Here is an 18,993-nt window from a genome sequence, read left to right on the forward strand (position 1 = left end):
TTACCATAACAAGGGGAAACAGTATGTTGACTAGGAAGTGATTGATTTGAAGCCAATGGGTTTACCATAACAAAGGGAAATTATTACGTTAATTTTGTACCATTTCATGTTTGTTGCTATTTTTCAAGTATTCTATATATTTATATTTAATCATTATGTGAACAAAGGTGGCATCGAAAAGATGACTTAGAAGTAGCAAGCAATGTGTTAAAGGTTTTCGTTTTGCGAAAGTTATTTTAGAACTCATTATATATAACTGAAAGGAATAAAGAAAGTCTGTATGACTGATGTAACAAGAATTTGAAGATTATGAACGTTCCGATACTAAGTAAATGATGGACAAATTGTACAGGAACGTTCCATCAACAATTTCCAAGATACAAAAGTAATTTTAATGTGTGGAATAAAGCAATAAAATTATCGTAAGCTTTGTCCGTGTAATGATATTGGTACAATGCTTTTTCCATGTTCAAAGAAACCTGTAAAATACTAATATATTATTAAGCAAAGCATTCAGCCATATTTATGCTTTAGTAAAAATGTGGAAATTTATTATATTCAATGAAAGGAAACGTTTCGCCGTCTGAAAAAGATCTGAAAAAAGGAAAGAAAATTTCATTACAAAGAATTGAATTATTTAGTGGTAAGCTAGTTAGTAATAAAATCATTTATAAAGTGAAGTTTGCAATTAAAGAAAGCGGAGCCCAAATCCAATGAAGCAAATTTAGATTCAGCAGGGAAATGGGAAAGCAATTGAATGAATGTTAGCTCATTTAAACTGAACCCATTCATAATTAGATAGTGGTAGTAGTAGTAGTAGTAAAAGTAGAGGTATTAGTGATTGTAATTCCAGTTGTAGTAGCAATGGTAGTTTCAGTAGTAGTACCAGTGTTAGTACCTGTTGTACCGGTGGTAGTTACAGTAGTTGTACCAGTAGTAGTTCCTGTTGTAGTTCCAGTAGTTGTACCAGATGTAGTAACTGTTGTTGATCCTTAAAGATAAAGAAAAAATATTGAATTATTCAAAGTCAGGTTTGCAAACCTTTTCATCTATCATTTTATTTCTTTCTTTTTTCAATTTATTCTATTATTATTTTCCAAGAATAATAATTGGAAAAAGAATAGTTTTAGCTATCTAAGGTTATGCCTAGAAATGTAGGCCAAAATTGATGTCCTGAATCTGCAAAAAAAATGTTTTAATTCATCTCTTAAGCCACTCGCATGTTTTTTAGGAAGAGAGCTAATGTATATTTTTGCTAGATGTACACATTCTTTATGATTCAATATCCATGTTTAAATCACAAAGAGAATCAAATTTATTTAGGCTACAAATAACATAAGAAATATCTTATGACAGAAAAATTTCGAGAACAAAACTTGTTGAAGGAAACAGTGGATAAATCACATCCAAAAGGATATTTGGAGTAAAAATCAATGAGAAATAAGCCAACTAAAGCTGATGGAAAAATTAATCATTAGCAAAAGATTCGATTGCAGAATGGGAAATAAGCCAATTTGAAATAAAATAAGAGACATTGCATTCTTGACACATTCACCTGAAGCTTGGATGCATAATAATGTGGTCTGTGTTGCTCTGATGTTTTGTAGCGCCAGTGGTAGTACATTTTACAAGAGATTTAGTAGTACTGTAGTTGAAGCCTTATTTTTAGAGTTCCTACAGCAGTGCCAGAGGTAATGGCATACATACTACAAGAGGTAGTTCGTGTGATGTTTAGAAGTACCTGTAGTTTTTCTTTTGTTTTTATTTCCAGAGATAGTTTTCATAGTTTGGACTGGGGTAATTTTAGTAGTAGTTGAAGCCTTATTTTTATAGTTCCTACAGCAGTGCCAGAGGTAATGGCAGTAGTGTTATCCAGTGTCGAATGTAATATAGGTCTAGTGATGTAAAGTTTTATGATATTGGTAATTGAATTTATAATTGCTCAAATGGTAGTTCCAGTTCTTGTAATGGAAAATCAAGACTAGATTTTCTTCATGAATTCCATCCAAAGATAAAATATTCTCATAACATAAATGTTCAGCTCTAAATATAAACTTTCCAACATAATGATAATCTTTGCAAGAATGCCAAAACATTTTCTAAGATATTTATGTGACTGTAAGTCGAAATAAACAGAATAAAAACTCCTGATTACTCAGCCACAACTGCTTAGCAAAAGTATTTATCCAGAGGGATAGACAGAAATCTAGTTTTAGGATAGTAAGCCAGATCACAACTGATTGTTATGTGCAATTTTGTTTGTACTCTAAATACAAGCAATAATCCCAGTTGGGAATTAAATAGAAAACATATATTGGCTCTTAGGGAATTGTTTTCGGAATTTACAATATATCATCATCAATGATATATTAATGATGAGACTGTCGACTTATGTCTACTGTAGGCTCTAGAGCCTTTAAATATGCAGCCCCGAGACTTGACAATAAGCTCCCACGAGACATCCAAATGATTGAAAATATTGAAGTTTTCTAGAGGAAACTGAAGACTGTCTTATTCCGTGAGTCCTATGGCAGAGACGATTTAACTGTAAATGAGCAATACGTGATATGAAATGTTGAATACTCTGAACGAACAAGAGAAAATGACAGTGGGGGTCCTGTAGAGAGTAGGGTTCCTCTGCTGTAGGGGTTCAGAAAAGCAACCATCAAAGTAAAAGTAGATACTCGGGTTATAATGAAGCCTGGTTAGGTAGTTAAGATAAAAAAGAGCTTATCACTTACCATACGTGTGAAGGTGTTTGAGAACTGTGTTGTTATACAGTTTTTGGGGGAAATCTCCCATATCAAGATCTTGAGTGTATTTGTTGAGTAAAAGAATATTGTACCCAAACTTGGACTTTAATTTTATGTGGAAATTATGCCCAAAAAAGTTTTTCTTCGAAAGAAAAGTTCAAGTTAGTAAAAGGAACTTGACCCATCCCTCATTAGTTTTGAGAAAGTTTATACATTTAAATTCTCTGAGAGAGAGAGAGAGAGAGAGAGAGAGAGAGAGAGAGAGAGAGAGAGAGAGAGAGAGAGAGAGAGAGAGAGAGAGAGAACGCACTCAGCCCATCATCCCTTTTATGGCTGACTAATATTAAATGATTTTGGCTTTGTTTTGGCTTGTGTTTATGTAATAAAAGCATGAATAAGCTATTTTGCAAATAGAAAAAACACTAGAATCCAAATCCATTGAAGCAAAGCTAGAGTCACCAGTAAAATGGGACAGCAGTAATGTAAAAGTTTGCTGCGTTGTACTGAAGCCATTCGTAACTAGACATTTTCTCGGAGTAACTGCAATGCCACACGAAAGCATGTTGTATTGGCTGTATTGGAAAACGGTTGAATTTGTTCCAGCAGTCGCACATGCGGTACTTCAAGCGGTTAGTACATGCTGTTGTACCTATAGTCATACCTGTAGTTGTGTCAGTGGTCGTAGCAGTGGTAGAAACGCTGGTAGTTCCAGTAGTTGTACCAGTTGTTGTATCAGTAGTTGTACCTGTAGTTGTACCAGTGGTAGTTCCTGTTGTAGTACCAGTTGTAGTACCTGTTGTTGTGCCACTGGTAGTTCCTGTTGTAGTACCAGTGGTAGTTCCTGTTGTAGTATCAGTGGTAGTACCTGTTGTTGTGCCAGTGGTAGTTCCAGTAGTTGTACCAGTGGTAGTTCCTGTTGTAGTACCAGTTGTAGTACCTGTTGTTGTGCCAGTGGTAGTTCCAGTAGTTGTACCAGTAGTTGTACCTGTAGTTGTACCAGTAGTAGTTCCTGTTGTAGTAGCAGTGGTAGTTCCTGTTGTAGTACCAGTGGTAGTACCTGTTGTTGTGCCAGTGGTAGTTCCAGTAGTTGTACCAGTGGTAGTTCCTGTTGTAGTACCAGTTGTAGTACCTGTTGTTGTGCCAGTGGTAGTTCCAGTAGTTGTACCAGTGGTTGTATCAGTAGTTGTACCTGTAGTTGTACCAGTAGTAGTTCCTGTTGTAGTACCAGTTGTAGTACCTGTTGTTGTGCCAGTGGTAGTTCCTGTTGTAGTACCAGTGGTAGTTCCTGTTGTAGTATCAGTGGTAGTACCTGTTGTTGTGCCAGTGGTAGTTCCAGTAGTTGTACCAGTGGTAGTTCCTGTTGTAGTACCAGTTGTAGTACCTGTTGTTGTGCCAGTGGTAGTTCCAGTAGTTGTACCAGTAGTTGTACCTGTAGTTGTACCAGTAGTAGTTCCCGTTGTAGTACCAGTTGTAGTTCCTGTTGTAGTATCAGTGGTAGTACCTGTTGTTGTGCCAGTGGTAGTTCCAGTAGTTGTACCAGTGGTAGTTCCTGTTGTAGTACCAGTTGTAGTACCTGTTGTTGTGCCAGTGGTAGTTCCAGTAGTTGTACCAGTGGTAGTTCCTGTTGTAGTACCAGTTGTAGTACCTGTTGTTGTGCCAGTGGTAGTTCCAGTAGTTGTACCAGTGGTTGTATCAGTAGTTGTACCTGTAGTTGTACCAGTAGTAGTTCCTGTTGTAGTACCAGTGGTAGTACCTGTTGTTGTGCCAGTGGTAGTTCCAGTAGTTGTACCAGTGGTTGTATCAGTAGTTGTACCTGCAGTTGTACCAGTAGTAGTTCCTGTTGTAGTACCAGTAGTAGTTCCTGTTGTAGTACCAGTTGTAGTACCTGTTGTTGTGCCAGTGGTAGTTCCAGTAGTTGTATCAGTAGTTGTACCTGTAGTTGTACCAGTAGTAGTTCCTGTTGTAGTACCAGTGGTAGTACCTGTTGTTGTGCCAGTGGTAGTTCCAGTAGTTGTACCAGTGGTAGTTCCTGTTGTAGTACCAGTTGTAGTACCTGTTGTTGTGCCAGTGGTAGTTCCAGTAGTTGTACCAGTGGTTGTATCAGTAGTTGTACCTGTAGTTGTACCAGTAGTAGTTCCTGTTGTAGTACCAGTGGTAGTACCTGTTGTTGTGCCAGTGGTAGTTCCAGTAGTTGTATCAGTAGTTGTACCTGTAGTTGTACCAGTAGTAGTTCCTGTTGCAGTACCAGTTGTAGTACCTGTTGTTGTGCCAGTGGTAGTTCCAGTAGTTGTACCAGTGGTAGTTCCTGTTGTAGTACCAGTTGTAGTACCTGTTGTTGTGCCAGTGGTAGTTCCAGTAGTTGTACCAGTAGTTGTACCTGTAGTTGTACCAGTAGTAGTTCCTGTTGTAGTACCAGTGGTAGTTCCTGTTGTAGTACCAGTGGTAGTACCTGTTGTTGTGCCAGTGGTAGTTCCAGTAGTTGTACCAGTGGTAGTTCCTGTTGTAGTACCAGTTGTAGTACCTGTTGTTGTGCCAGTGGTAGTTCCAGTAGTTGTACCAGTGGTAGTTCCTGTTGTAGTACCAGTTGTAGTACCTGTTGTTGTGCCAGTGGTAGTTCCAGTAGTTGTACCAGTGGTAGTTCCTGTTGTAGTACCAGTTGTAGTACCTGTTGTTGTGCCAGTGGTAGTTCCAGTAGTTGTACCAGTGGTTGTATCAGTAGTTGTACCTGTAGTTGTACCAGTAGTAGTTCCTGTTGTAGTACCAGTAGTAGTTCCTGTTGTAGTACCAGTTGTAGTACCTGTTGTTGTGCCAGTGGTAGTTCCAGTAGTTGTATCAGTAGTTGTACCTGTAGTTGTACCAGTAGTAGTTCCTGTTGTAGTACCAGTGGTAGTTCCTGTTGTGGTACCAGTGGTAGTACCTGTTGTTGTGCCAGTGGTAGTTCCAGTAGTTGTAGCAGTGGTAGTTCCTGTTGTAGTACCAGTTGTAGTACCTGTTGTTGTGCCAGTGGTAGTTCCAGTAGTTGTACCAGTGGTAGTTCCTGTTGTAGTACCAGTTGTAGTACCTGTTGTTGTGCCAGTGGTAGTTCCAGTAGTTGTACCAGTGGTAGTTCCTGTTGTAGTACCAGTTGTAGTACCTGTTGTTGTGCCAGTGGTAGTTCCAGTAGTTGTACCAGTGGTTGTATCAGTAGTTGTACCTGTAGTTGTACCAGTAGTAGTTCCTGTTGTAGTACCGGTAGTAGTTCCTGTTGTAGTACCAGTGGTAGTACCTGTTGTTGTGCCAGTGGTAGTTCCAGTAGTTGTACCAGTGGTTGTATCAGTAGTTGTACCTGTAGTTGTACCAGTAGTAGTTCCTGTTGTAGTACCAGTAGTAGTTCCTGTTGTAGTACCAGTGGTAGTACCTGTTGTTGTGCCAGTGGTAGTTCCAGTAGTTGTTCCAGTTGTTGTATCAGTAGTTGTACCTGTAGTTGTACCAGTAGTAGTTCCTGTAGTAGTACCAGTGGTAGTTCCTGTCGTGGTACCAGTGGTAGTACCTGTTGTTGTGCCAGTGGTAGTTCCAGTAGTTGTACCAGTGGTTGTATCCGTAGTTGTATCAGTAGTTGTACCAGTGGTAGTTCCTGTTGTAGTACCAGTTGTAGTACCTGTTGTAGTACCAGTGGTAGTTCCTGTTGTGGTACCAGTGGTAGTACCTGTTGTTGTGCCAGTGGTAGTTCCAGTGGTTGTATCAGTAGTTGTATCAGTAGTTGTACCTGTAGTTGTACCAGTGGTTGTATCAGTAGTTGTACCAGTAGTAGTTCCTGTTGTTGTGCCAGTGGTAGTTCCAGTAGTTGTTCCAGTTGTTGTATCAGTAGTTGTACCTGTAGTTGTACCAGTAGTAGTTCCTGTTGTAGTACCAGTGGTAGTTCCTGTTGTGGTACCAGTGGTAGTACCTGTTGTTGTACCAGTGGTAGTTCCAGTAGTTGTACCAGTGGTTGTATCAGTAGTTGTATCAGTAGTTGTAGCTGTAGTTGTACCAGTGGTAGTTTCTGTTGTAGTACCAGTTGTAGTACCTGTTGTTGTGCCAGTGGTAGTTCCAGTAGTTGTACCAGTGGTTGTATCTGTAGTTGTACCTGTAGTTGTACCAGTAGTAGTTCCTGTTGTAGTACCAGTGGTAGTTCCTGTTGTGGTACCAGTGGTAGTACCTGTTGTTGTGCCAGTGGTAGTTCCAGTAGAAGTACCAGTGGTTGTATCAGTAGTTGTATCAGTAGTTGTACCTGTAGTTGTACCAGTGGTAGTTCCTGTTGTAGTACCAGTTGTAGTACCTGTTGTTGTGCCAGTGGTAGTTCCAGTAGTTGTACCTGTGGTTGTATCTGTAGTTGTACCTGTAGTTGTACCAGTAGTAGTTCCTGTTGTAGTACCAGTAGTAGTTCCTGTTGTAGTACCAGTGGTAGTACCTGTTGTTGTGCCAGTGGTAGTTCCAGTAGTTGTACCAGTTGTTGTATCAGTAGTTGTACCTGTAGTTGTACCAGTAGTAGTTCCTGTTGTAATACTTGTTGTTGTGCCAGTGGTAGTTCCAGTAGTTGTACCAGTAGTTGTACCAGTGGTTGTAACAGTTGTAGTTTCTGTTTTAGTACCAGTGGTAGTACCTGTTGTTGCGCCAGTGGTAGTTCCAGTAGTTTTACCAGTAGTAGTACCTGTAGTCGAATCAGAAGTAGTTCCAGTTGTAGTGCCAGCGGTAGTTCCAGTAGTTTTACCAGTAGTAGTACCTGTAGTCGAATCAGAAGTAGTTCCAGTTGTTGTGCCAGTGGTAGTTCCAGTAGTTGTACCGGTGCTTGTACCAGTAGTAGTACCTGTAGTCGAATCAGAAGTAGTTCCAGTTGTAGTGCCCGCTGTAGTACCTGTTGTGGATTTAATGGTATTTGCAGTATTAGTACCAGTTAGGCCAGAGGTGGTACCTGCAGTTGTGCCAGTGATAGGTATTGTATCAGTACCACTAGTAGTGGGAGTGTTAGTTCCAATAATAGTTAAAGTGGTAGTGCCAGTATTTGTGCCAGTAGTAATATCTTTAGTTGTGCCACTTGAAGTCTCGGTTGTTGTACCAGTATTAGCAGTACCAGTGGTGGTAACTGTTGTTTTGTCAGTGGTAGTTGCAGTCGTAGCTTCAGTAGTAATTCCAGTGATTGTATCAGTCGTAGGGATAAGGTTATTGCCAGTTGTAGTTTCAGTAATAGTTCCTGTTGGTATTTCAGTCGTAGCTTCAGTAGTAATTCCAGTGATTGTATCAGTCGTAGGGATAAGGTTATTGCCAGTTGTAGTTTCAGTAATAGTTCCTGTTGGTATTTCAGTCGTAGTTCCAGTGTTAGTACTTGTAGTTTTGCCTGTGTCACTGCTAGTTGCAGTTCCTGTAGTTGTACCAGTTGGTGTACCAGTGGTAGTTCTAGTGGTAGCATCTTTGGATGTTGCTTGAAAATATAACGGGAATGTAAACAACTTTGATCTGAGTTTTTCAGTCCTCTTCATCTACTTTTGAATATTAGTTCTGGATTCAAATATCTTAGTATTTATTTTTCCTTATTTTTTTCTTAATACAAAGAGCAAATTTTTTTTTTTGAAAGAACTAATGCTATTGTTTAATGTTCCAGTTTATATTCTTTCCATTTACCTATATTTATGAATAAGGGAAATATACATATTTTTATAGGAATTTCTCAGATATTCAGTGTACATATTTGAAGCGTTAAGTGAACTCAATGTATATTACGAGAGATATCCTGCCATATATTACAAGTGTCAAAAATGTTATAAATTTAAAGAAGGCCAATTGTTTATAAATTCCAGTTACAATCACAACAGTTTTTTTCTGCTGTAGTTTTGCTAGTAGTAGTTGAACGTTAATGCAGATTTGGTAGGGCCAATAGTTAAGCTTATTATACTTCCATCGCTATAAATTATTTTGATTGCGTTAACTTTGTCTTTGTTTATGCATTTTGTAATTCTAAAGCTATTTTATGTCTAGTGTGAGTAATAGGGCCTTTAATTGTATAAGTGGCATTGACAATGATAATATATAAACATATATGATAATACACTCGACTGTATTAAAAGTTGATTCCATGAAAATCCTGTGAACAGAGATATATTTTTTCGACTGAATTAATGGTATTTTATTGTAGCAACGCAAAAAAGAGTATAAAAACTTTGAATAGTGATGTTAATAACTGTCTATGAGTATTTCCTTGTAAGTAACTTCTTTAAAGATGTAAAGGTGTGACAGGCCATATCAGGAGGCTGGGTGTTCGGGTCACTCCGGGGTCATCAATGTGACGGGCCAAGAGTAGTTTGTGACTCGGTTGCTTTTATCTCGCCTTTTGAGTCACAACCTACTTTTGGCCCGTCACAAGGGAATGAACATAAAACATATTAAGAATAAATGATGAACAATGTATATAACTCAATGTTTATAATCCTCTAGCTAGGAGATTAGAATAATTGTATTTCGTTTACTCTTGTTAAGCATAAACTTAGGGCTCGGCCAGACCAAGCGCGGCTAGCGGCGAGGTTAGCGGCGAGGTTAGCGGCAAGAGGTTATGGCGGCAAATTGAAACCTTAGGTATCTTATGTAGGTGGCCAGATAGGAGGCGCGGGGTTATGGCGGCAAATTGAAACCTTAGGTATCTTATGTAGGTGGCCAGATAGGAGGCGCGGAGGCTTCCCGCGCCTCCTATCTGGCCACCTACATAAGATACCTAAGGTTTCAATTTGCCGCCATAACCTGCCGCACTTGGTCTGGCCGGGCCCTTAGTAAGGCTCCCATGAAGCGTAAGTTTTGTTATTTAAAACAGTACGAAAAGCTTGAATATAAAAGTATCAAAGAATTTGTGATCTAAGAAAGACCTTGGTAAAAAGGAGAGAATGTTTAGGTGCAAATAATAGTGGTCTATCAACTTTACTCATTTTTTTAATGAGGCGCATTTGCACAGACTTGCAGGGGTACCCTTTTAGCTCGGAAAAGTTTCTTGCTAGCTGATTGGTTGGACAAAATAATTCTATCCAATCAGTTAGCAGGAAACTTTTCCGAGCCAAAAGGGTACCCCTGTGAATCAGTGCAAATGCGCCTCATTATGAAAATAGTGTATAGTAGTATATTAGACGGTAATTATACATAATTAATAACTAGCAATAATATTTAGATTAAAATAAAATCTGAAAGACACAAATTACAATTTTTAAGAGCATTGAAGCGAAGCCAGATATAGCAGCACAATAAGCAAGTACTTAAAAATGTAAATTTCTTATAGATAAAGTCAATATTAACAACATCCTCTCAAAAGGAGAAATTCCTTATATCAGCTGTAATTGCCCAATCAGATGTTCATGTAGGAGTAGTATGGGCAGTGATATTACCTGTAATTGTCCAAGTGATCGAACTATTGTTATGAGGGAAAGTACCTGTAGTTGTGACAATTTTTTGTTGTTGTTAAGGTTTTGGTAGAGGTACTAGCAGTAGTATTGGTAGTAGTTCCTTTTGTAGAGCCTATAATAGTTGTAGTGGGAAGACCTATAGTTTTGACAATGGTAGTACCCATGGCAAATGCAGTGACTGCGTCTATTGGTATCCCGGTGGTGGTATGAGTGGTTGTATGTGAGTTAGAATAGCTGGAAGTATCTGTAGTTGTGTTAGTGATAGTTCCTGTGGTAGTTCCAATAGTATTATCGTGATAGTATTTGTTGTAGAGTCAGTAGTAGCTCCTGTAGTTGTCTCAGTGGGAGTCTGTGGTTATTTCTTGGAAATGAAGAGAAAATAGTAATTTTTTTTTGATATTGTGAGAAAACATTGATTCAAAAGGAAACTCCTTCTAGCTACAAATATCATTCATGTGATATATTGAGAGTTATGCTGGCATGAAAGCAATCCATCTAGACTGTCTTGCCACGGCAGTTATATTGGCATGGCAGTGACGTATCCTTGTGAAAGACTGAACAACATAGAGCCCACACAAAACAAAACAAAAGGTTTCTCCTACTTACTAATAGAAGAAGGAATTTTATAAAGAAACCCAGCATAACTTTTTAGCCGAAGATCGGCGAAGAAGCAGTCTGACTGCCATGTCACGTGCTTTGGCCCATCAAGATTCAGAGGATAATCAAGGAAATACTATTGGCTACCAAGAAAGGGCTACAGATAACCAAGAAAATAATACTGGCAACCAAGAAAATTTTACAGGTAACCAAGAAAATACTACTGGCAACCAAGAAAATACTACTGGCCACCAAGAAAATGTTACAGTTAACTAAGAAAATGTTACAGATAACAAACAAAATGTTATAGATAACCAGGGAAATACTACAGATAACCAAGAAAATACTGCAGATAACCAAGAAAATACTACTGGCAATCAAGAAGATGTTACAGATAACCAAGAAAATACTACTGGCAATCAAGAAAATGTTACAGATAACCAAGAAAATACTACTGGCAATCAAGAAAATGTTACAGATAACTAAGAAAATACTACTGGCAACCAAGAAATTGTTACAGATAACCAAGACAATACTACTGGCAACCGAGAAAATGCTACAGTGAACCAAGAAAATGCTACTGATAACAAAGGACCAATTCAAGTGCGAGCTCAGCATAGAAAGAGAATGACTGCTGTGCCAAAGGCCTCGGGCAATCAGAATATTTGGCGACCAGAAGATCAGGTATTTAGTTATAAATAGAACTGAGAGGCACAAATTTCTTCAGCCTACTCTGGCCATGCTTAAAAGAAGCAAAGCCATATACTTCAAAACGTTGCAGCAACAAGAAAACACTGAGGATAAAAGGAAAGAATAATGAAGTAGTTGGTAGAATGTGGCTGGCAATAACTGAAGATGAAGAAATAATTCTTCAGACTTACAAAAGGGCAAAATATCAGCTTACAATGCAATCAGTGTAAAGATGGAAATAATTATAAAATCTGTTTTTTTACCAGTAATGTCGTTGATGATTATATTTAATTTCCCTTTTGTAGATGAATAAGTTTGACAAAATTTGTACAATCATATTTTCCAATGCGTTGCTCAAAACCTTTAGTTCAAATATCACAAAATTCCAATAAAATTCAAATATATGTTTAGACCCTAATGTATCAAAAAGAAGAAGAGGATGAAGACAGCTACATTATACAAGCATTCATATATGCATTTTTAACTTAATCTGAAAACCATAATCAGCAGTTATTATTTTCTGATGACCTTACTGATAGAAGACACTTTCAGAGAATACAGAAGAATGGCTTCAATAGTTTGTGAGTTGTATGCTAAGCAGTTTCTAGATTTAATAGATGATGGATAGTTACGAACTAAGCAGAGCATTTGAAAAGATCTTCAACAGTGAGGTAAAGATATCAAGTAGACATGAAAGCAAAACGAGCAATGGCCTTTACATCTTATGTGTTTGTAATGTTCAAGAACACCTGCATAAATGAAATTCTATATTTAAGCCAAGTCAAGCTATCACCATACTTCAGACTAAAGGTAAAAAAATCACTCCGGAAACAATGGACAGGGTAAATGCCAGAATCGAGATACATATCAAAAGGTATCTACTTTAGAAACAAAAGGCAGGAAGGGTAAGAGCTGCGTTGGTCAAATATATAGTAGGCCTTGGTCATTTCATATGCAACTAACCTGTTAAACAATGCAGTAGAAACTTTAATACTTGATTCTAAACAGGACTCATATTTATTGATATATTAAAATGATTAAAGCAATTGATAATATTTTAGGAAGAAATATAATGACATGAAAATGTAACACTTCAAGGCAACTTTTTGAGCAATGATATGTATTAAAATTTCTTGAGAAAATAGCACTATTCTTTAAGCTAAAGATCCTGTCGTTGGCTTAAGACTTGGAATTGTGATTTGAATTAGAAATATTTATCCTACCAATAAGAGGAACGTTGAATGATAAGAAACTGCAGTTACTACTGGGAAGTATAAAGATTTGACACTAGGTTTAGTATATGAGAACCAAGCAAAGGTAAATTTGGCTTCACTTCAAATGATGCCTCGTCAGTTGAAGTGAAGCCAGATTTAGCATAGGAATAAGAGTTCCTTAGGGATAAAGCCTTCCCTAAAAGCATCCTTGGAATATCAGCAACTGCAACTTGCCAAGTGGATACTGTATCTGATGTGCTTCGCGCGTCGTAATAGCGGTAGCGGAAGCATTTGCAGTTATACCAGTAGTAGTACTGGTGGTAGTACCTGTGGTTGTACCAGTAGTAGTTGCTGTGGTAGTTCCAGGATTGGTACCTGTGGTAGTGCCAGTGCTTGTTCCAATTGTGGTTCCAGTAGTTGTATCAGTGGTAGTTCCAGTGAAAGTACCTGTGGTAGTTCCTGTAGCTGTGGCAGTGGTAGTACCTGAAGCAGTACCTATTATAGTGCTAGTGCTAGTTACTGTATTGGCATCAGTTGTAGTACCCGTGATAGTACCTGTTGTTGTACTAATAGTAGTTCCAGGAGTGCCAGTGGTAGTACCTGTTGTTATGCCAGTGGTAGTTCCAATAGTTGTAAGAGTGGTAATTGCAGGGGATATTCCAGAGGTATTATCTACGCTAGCTCCAGTGGATGTTCCAGTGGTAGTGCCTATACTAGTTTCAATGGAGGTTCCAGTAATAGTACCTGTGCTGGTTCCGGTGGACGTTCCAGCAACAGTACTTTTGCTAGGTCCTGGGGATGTTTCAGTGGTAGTACTTATGCTAATTCCAGGGGAAGTTCCACTAGTATTACCTGTGCTAATTCCAGGGGAAGTTCCACTTGTAATACCTGTGCTAATTCCAGGGGATGTTTCACTAGTATTACCTGTGCTAATTCCAGGGGAAGTTCCACTTGTATTACCTGTGCTAATTCCAGGGGATGTTTCACTAGAATTACCTGTGCTAATTCCAGGGGAAGTTCCACTTGTATTACCTGTGCTAATTCCAGGGGAAGTTCCACTAGTAATACCTGTGCTAATTCCAGGGGAAGTTCCACTTGTATTACCTGTGCTAATTCCAGGGGATGTTTCACTAGTATTACCTGTGCTAATTCCAGGGGAAGTTCCACTTGTATTACCTGTGCTAATTCCAGGGGATGTTTCACTAGTATTACCTGTGCTAATTCCAGGGGAAGTTCCACTTGTATTACCTGTGCTAATTCCAGGGGAAGTTCCACTAGTATTACCTGTGCTAATTCCAGGGGAAATTCCACTAGTATTACCTGTGCTAATCCCAGGGGAAGTTCCAGAGATATTACCTATGCTAGTTCCAGAGGATGTTCCAGTAACAGTACCTTTGCTAGATTCAATGGATGTTCCAATGGTTGTACTTATGCTAATTCCAGGAGAAGTTCCAGTGATAGTACCTGTGGTGGTTCCAGCGGTGGATCCTGTAGTAGTTCCAGTGGTGGTAGTTGTAATTGTGCCAGGGATATTTTCAGTTGTAGTTCCAGTGGTGGTAGCTGTAATTGTGCCAGGGATAATTTCAGTTGTAGTTCCAGTAAAGTGAAATAAGATTAGAAATATACATCTACATTACTTTCATTATTTTTCATTTAACTGTCTATATGTCTTTGTCTCTCCCTTTACTTATGTTTATTCCATACATTTAAGATACGTTTTGAAAACGTAACTTCAAAATTAAATATATTCCCCCAGTTTTTAATTTCATTGTTATGAAATTGTTTTCCAAAATCTTATAGACCCCAAGGATTGGCTTTTTTTTTTCAAGAGATTTTCTTGTGCACTTGTGTCATCGTTATAATAATAATGCTAATTACCAAAATATCAATAAAATACTTTGTTGTTCGCCTGAAATGACTAATGAGAATCTATAAACTTAGTGCTTGACCATATTTTTGGGAAATGAAATGAGGTGTCATAAAAGGAAAAGACTACAAAGCAAAATGTTTCAAACCCTTGTGATAGAAAAGCAAAAAATAAAAAGCAAATCATCATTTGAAAAACACCTTGAAAAACTTGTTTCTCAAAACATGAAGTAATTGCAAAAAACACAAGACCTACAGACCAATCGTTTATTTTCTGCTTTAGTAATCCTTATATAAAAAGGCATCTTGTAATTTTCATAATGAAAGCAAAATCTATTAAACCACAGCCAACGAGCTGTCAATGTAACCGAAGCTGTCTGTTGCTGTTTTGGGCAAATAATGTTTGCAAATATCTGTCGATTTGAATTCTTTTATGTAGATATATAAATTCTCCAATAGTCATATTAAGCAGGATCACTAGGCTACCAGTTGCTGTTGCCTTGGTCATTGTCGTACTAGGTGTAGTATCTAAAGTAATGTTTGTTGTAGAGCCTGTAGTTGTGCTAGATGAGGTTCCAGTTGTAATACTTGTGTGGTAGTACCAATGGTAGTATATTGAATTGTGTCAGTGATAGTACCTGTGGTTGTAGCAATAGCTGTTATGTTAGTTCAAGTAGCAGTATCTAAGGTTTATCAGTAGTTATGACATTGGTAGTACCTGTGATGGTAAAGGCGGGTTTACACGGTTGAACGCTTTGTCAAACGCGGTTCGACAGACACGTGTTTGAAGTGATGTTTGAACATATGAACGGGGTATTCGGTTGTCGAACACGCTCGTCGAACAGTTTGAAGGAAGTCTGTTCTCATCTGACTTTTGTGGATGGGGATTCATTGTCTCCAAGCCTTATACATTTATGGCTGACTCCACCTCTTCGAACTATTTGACAAGCAGGTTCGTGAACCGGGTTCGACGAACCGTTCGATCATGTAAACCCCGCTTAGGTGCTCTGTCTATTGTGGTAGCTTTAACAGTGCCAGGGATACTGTAGAACCTATGGGGTGCTTGCTCTATTACGTGTGGTACTCTCACCCAAGGTTTAAAATACTGTACCAGAACTCAAAGTGATTCCACTTGAAGTTGAAGGTCCTGAACTAGAACTCATAGTGCCTCCACTTGTTCCTGCAGAAGTGATTTATGTAACGTATGCACTGGATATTCATAATGTAAAAGATAAATCAAGAAAAATATCAGCATCAATTATTTCATTTTGATTTACTTTCGTGTCATTTTTTGGGAAATTTCTTTGAAATTATAAACTTAAATCACAACCATCAACTTTAACCTTAATATCACATTCACTCAAACGCATAACCCATTCTGACGATTTTTACCGACATCAAGTCCGAGTTCATAAATGCAATTTCTCAAGTTAATGTAGTTTTAAATGTCGTCATGTTTTTTGACATACTTTTCATAAACATCTTTATGAACCCTGTTGCGATTTTTCTATTGCCTAAGATTTCACTGGTTTTTTTTTTTTCACCTTTATCCTCATGGCATTTTATCATCTCTATCTTTTTCCTGTCTGTGGGTAAGTTGTATTTGATTTTGCCAAATAGTTTTCTTATCTTTAGAGGTTGAATAAAAAGCCCAAATCCTATCAGCAGCAGATACATCAGAAATATGTCTATTGTTTATCCACACTATGCCATTCATCTGCACCCTTCACCATACATACTCTGGTGCTTCCTGTTCCAAAATCTAATGATACTGTTTGAATTGAAAATTCCAATAATGGAATTCTCTAACGCTTGGGTGGTACTCTGGCTTATTATCTACATGGTGAAAATATCTACACTGTACAAATTCATTATTAGTAAAATTATTAGTATTTTGACTATTGTTGTTGTTGTTGTTGTTGTTCTTATCAACATTATCATTTCTACTGACTAAATGGAAAAATACCATACCTGATGAAGATGAGGTCGGAACTGAAGGCTCAGCAGTAGATTGACTAAGTGAGGGCGTAGTGGTAGGAGTTGAAGCAAGAGTTGGACTTGAAGTTGGAGTAACCGGGTTTGGACCAACAGTTGTAGTAACAGGGCTTGGACCAATAGTTGTAGTAACCGGGTTTGGACCAACAGTTGTAGTAACAGGGCTTGGACCAACAGTTGTAGTAACAGGGCTTGGACCAACAGTTGTAGTAACCGGGTTTGGACCAACAGTTGTAGTAACCGGGCTTGGACCAACAGTTGTAGTAACCGGGTTTGGACCAACAGTTGTAGTAACAGGGCTTGGACCAACAGTTGTAGTAACCGGGTTTGGACCAACAGTTGTAGTAACAGGGCTTGGACCAACAGTTGTAGTAACAGGGTTTGGACCAGTGGTTGGAGTAACAGGGTTTGGACCAACAGTTGTAGTAACAGGGTTTGGACCAGTGGTTGGAGTAACAGGGTTTGGACCAACAGTTGTAACAGGGTTAGGACCAATGGTTGGAGTAACAGGGTTTGGACCAATAGTTGGAGTAACAGGGTTAGGAGTGGGACCTGCAGAATTTGTAGTAGTTTTTCCATCAGTCACCGGTGGAATAGTAGGAGGATTGGTTGGAGATCCTGTATTTCCACCTGAAAATATTCAAAGAAATAATGTCTTTGTTATTTGATATATGCAGAACATACAAAGATAAAAGTTCAAAATGTTTATGGCAAATATTTAGTCATTGTTTGAGAAGAGCAACTTATTAATTATTAAAGGGATAGAGGCTGTTCCTGAATGGCAGAGGCAAGGGACAGTGACATTGCCCTAGAGGCTGACCATATATATATATGATCAGTGCCCAAGTCCCTCTCCATTCAAGATATGACTAGGGAGGGCCAGGCAATGGCTGCTGATGACTCAGCAAGTAGACCTATAGGCCCCTCCAAAACTCCTCATCCTTAGCTCATAAGGATGGTAAGGTTGGAGACGCTAAAGGAACTAACGAGTTTGAGCGGGACTCGAACCCCAGTCTGGCGTTCACCAGTCAGGGACGTTACCTTGTCAATTAATAGTTCAAATACCTGGAAGGCAGCATTTGCACTGTGCTCCTTTGCATCCTTTACCGTCCACATTGCCGGAAGGACATTCACTTTTCTTGCTGACGCAAAATCCATCGGCATCTTGGCATGAAGGCTGGATTTCGCAAGCCTTTGCACAACACACACAATTTTTACCCTTGCATCCATTTTCAATGGTTCTCTTTTTAGCACTGCAAGATGCTCTGCACTCCCCCTTGTATTTCGAACAAACATCGTTTTCCTTGCCACTGCATTTATTCTTTTCTGTAAAGAAAAAAAAAAGTTTCTTCGTAGATTTCTCTCTGAAATATATTTGCCAGTTTTGGAAATTTACAACAATTCTATGCTGAGATAGTATTCAAAATATTTTTATGAATTGCTAAACTAATGATAAATTTCATAAGGTAAGCCTGGGATCTACTAGATTACCTTATACCTATCCGTGATTCAATTGTGAATTCCCTAAACAGATTGAAAAGGTCGCTACCAAAATTATGTCCTACTTCAGACAAGCTTCAGATAAGGGGAAAACTCGGTCCTTCTTTCTCTGCCATAAAATGGACGTACTTTAATTTTATCGCATTCATTCGATATTTTTGTGTCTATTTTGTCAATTAGATTTACTTGATTAAAATTACTCTACACAATTATTTTTCTTCAATGATTATCAGGTATTTTCAATTAACCTATATGCTATTGTAGCATTGCTATGAATTAAAATGATATCTAGATAACTGCTATGTGGTCCAAAATTAATTACATGCAAAAAGAAACTAGTTACCAAGACAAGTTAATCAGCACCTTATTGTTGATGAAACTAAAAGAAAGTAATCGACATTTTGCCAAGATTTTCAAAACAGAAAAAGAGACCAAAAAGATATATTCGTAATTAACTGGAGAATCCACTCATGGTAAAGATTCTCAACCAATAAAAACTGATATTGTAAGGAAAGTGTTTATGATCATGATCAACGTGAGCTTTGACGGCATAAAAGGTCCAACACCACAATAAAAAGGTATTGAAACTAAGCAAGGAGTCAGCTTATCATGGGGTCTGTTGGAATAGCAAGACCTAAACTACCAATAGACCGTCAGTAATATAAGTTAAGGGATTAACCTACAGATTTGAATGAGAAAAAAAATTACACCATCAGAATTATAGTAAGTGCTAAAATGTCAATAAAACTTAATGATTCTGAGTAAGGAAACATCTCTTCTTAGTAAGGAACGATTCGCGATACTAGGTAATAAATTGGCTTTTTGTAATAAATTTAAACGCTGCACTGCTCCATTCAACATTGAAGTGCTATTGCTAGTAAGCAAATAACCCAACTCGTGGTGAAATGTCAATGATGTTTAACAGAGAAATAACTTGCTGGAAAAAACTGTTAATACAAATACCAATAGAAGTGGTGAAAT

At 38.2% G+C, this 18,993-nt stretch overlaps 1 protein-coding gene across 9 annotated transcripts in view; it reads right to left on the reverse strand.

Annotated features, from left to right (window-relative positions):
• Positions 1–18,993, reverse strand: part of LOC137633312 (mucin-2-like) — a 74,283-nt gene that overhangs the window by 13,062 nt on the left and 42,228 nt on the right. For 7 of the 9 annotated variants that reach the window (XM_068365543.1, XM_068365542.1, XM_068365541.1 and 4 more), the window contains 5 exons: positions 17,578–17,838; positions 16,489–17,142; positions 15,629–15,697; positions 14,116–14,211; positions 899–991 (listed from right to left, as the gene is read on the reverse strand). In XM_068365543.1, coding sequence (XP_068221644.1) covers positions 899–991; positions 14,116–14,211; positions 15,629–15,697; positions 16,489–17,142; positions 17,578–17,838 — 1,173 coding nt within the window. The remainder of the gene's footprint in view (positions 1–898; positions 992–14,115; positions 14,212–15,628; positions 15,698–16,488; positions 17,143–17,577; positions 17,839–18,993) is intronic. The other 2 variants (XM_068365538.1, XM_068365537.1) reach the window with 2 other exon arrangements.

The sequence above is a fragment of the Palaemon carinicauda genome, chromosome 42 (genome assembly GCF_036898095.1).
Source record: "Palaemon carinicauda isolate YSFRI2023 chromosome 42, ASM3689809v2, whole genome shotgun sequence".
In the NCBI taxonomy this organism is placed as follows: domain Eukaryota; kingdom Metazoa; phylum Arthropoda; class Malacostraca; order Decapoda; family Palaemonidae; genus Palaemon; species Palaemon carinicauda.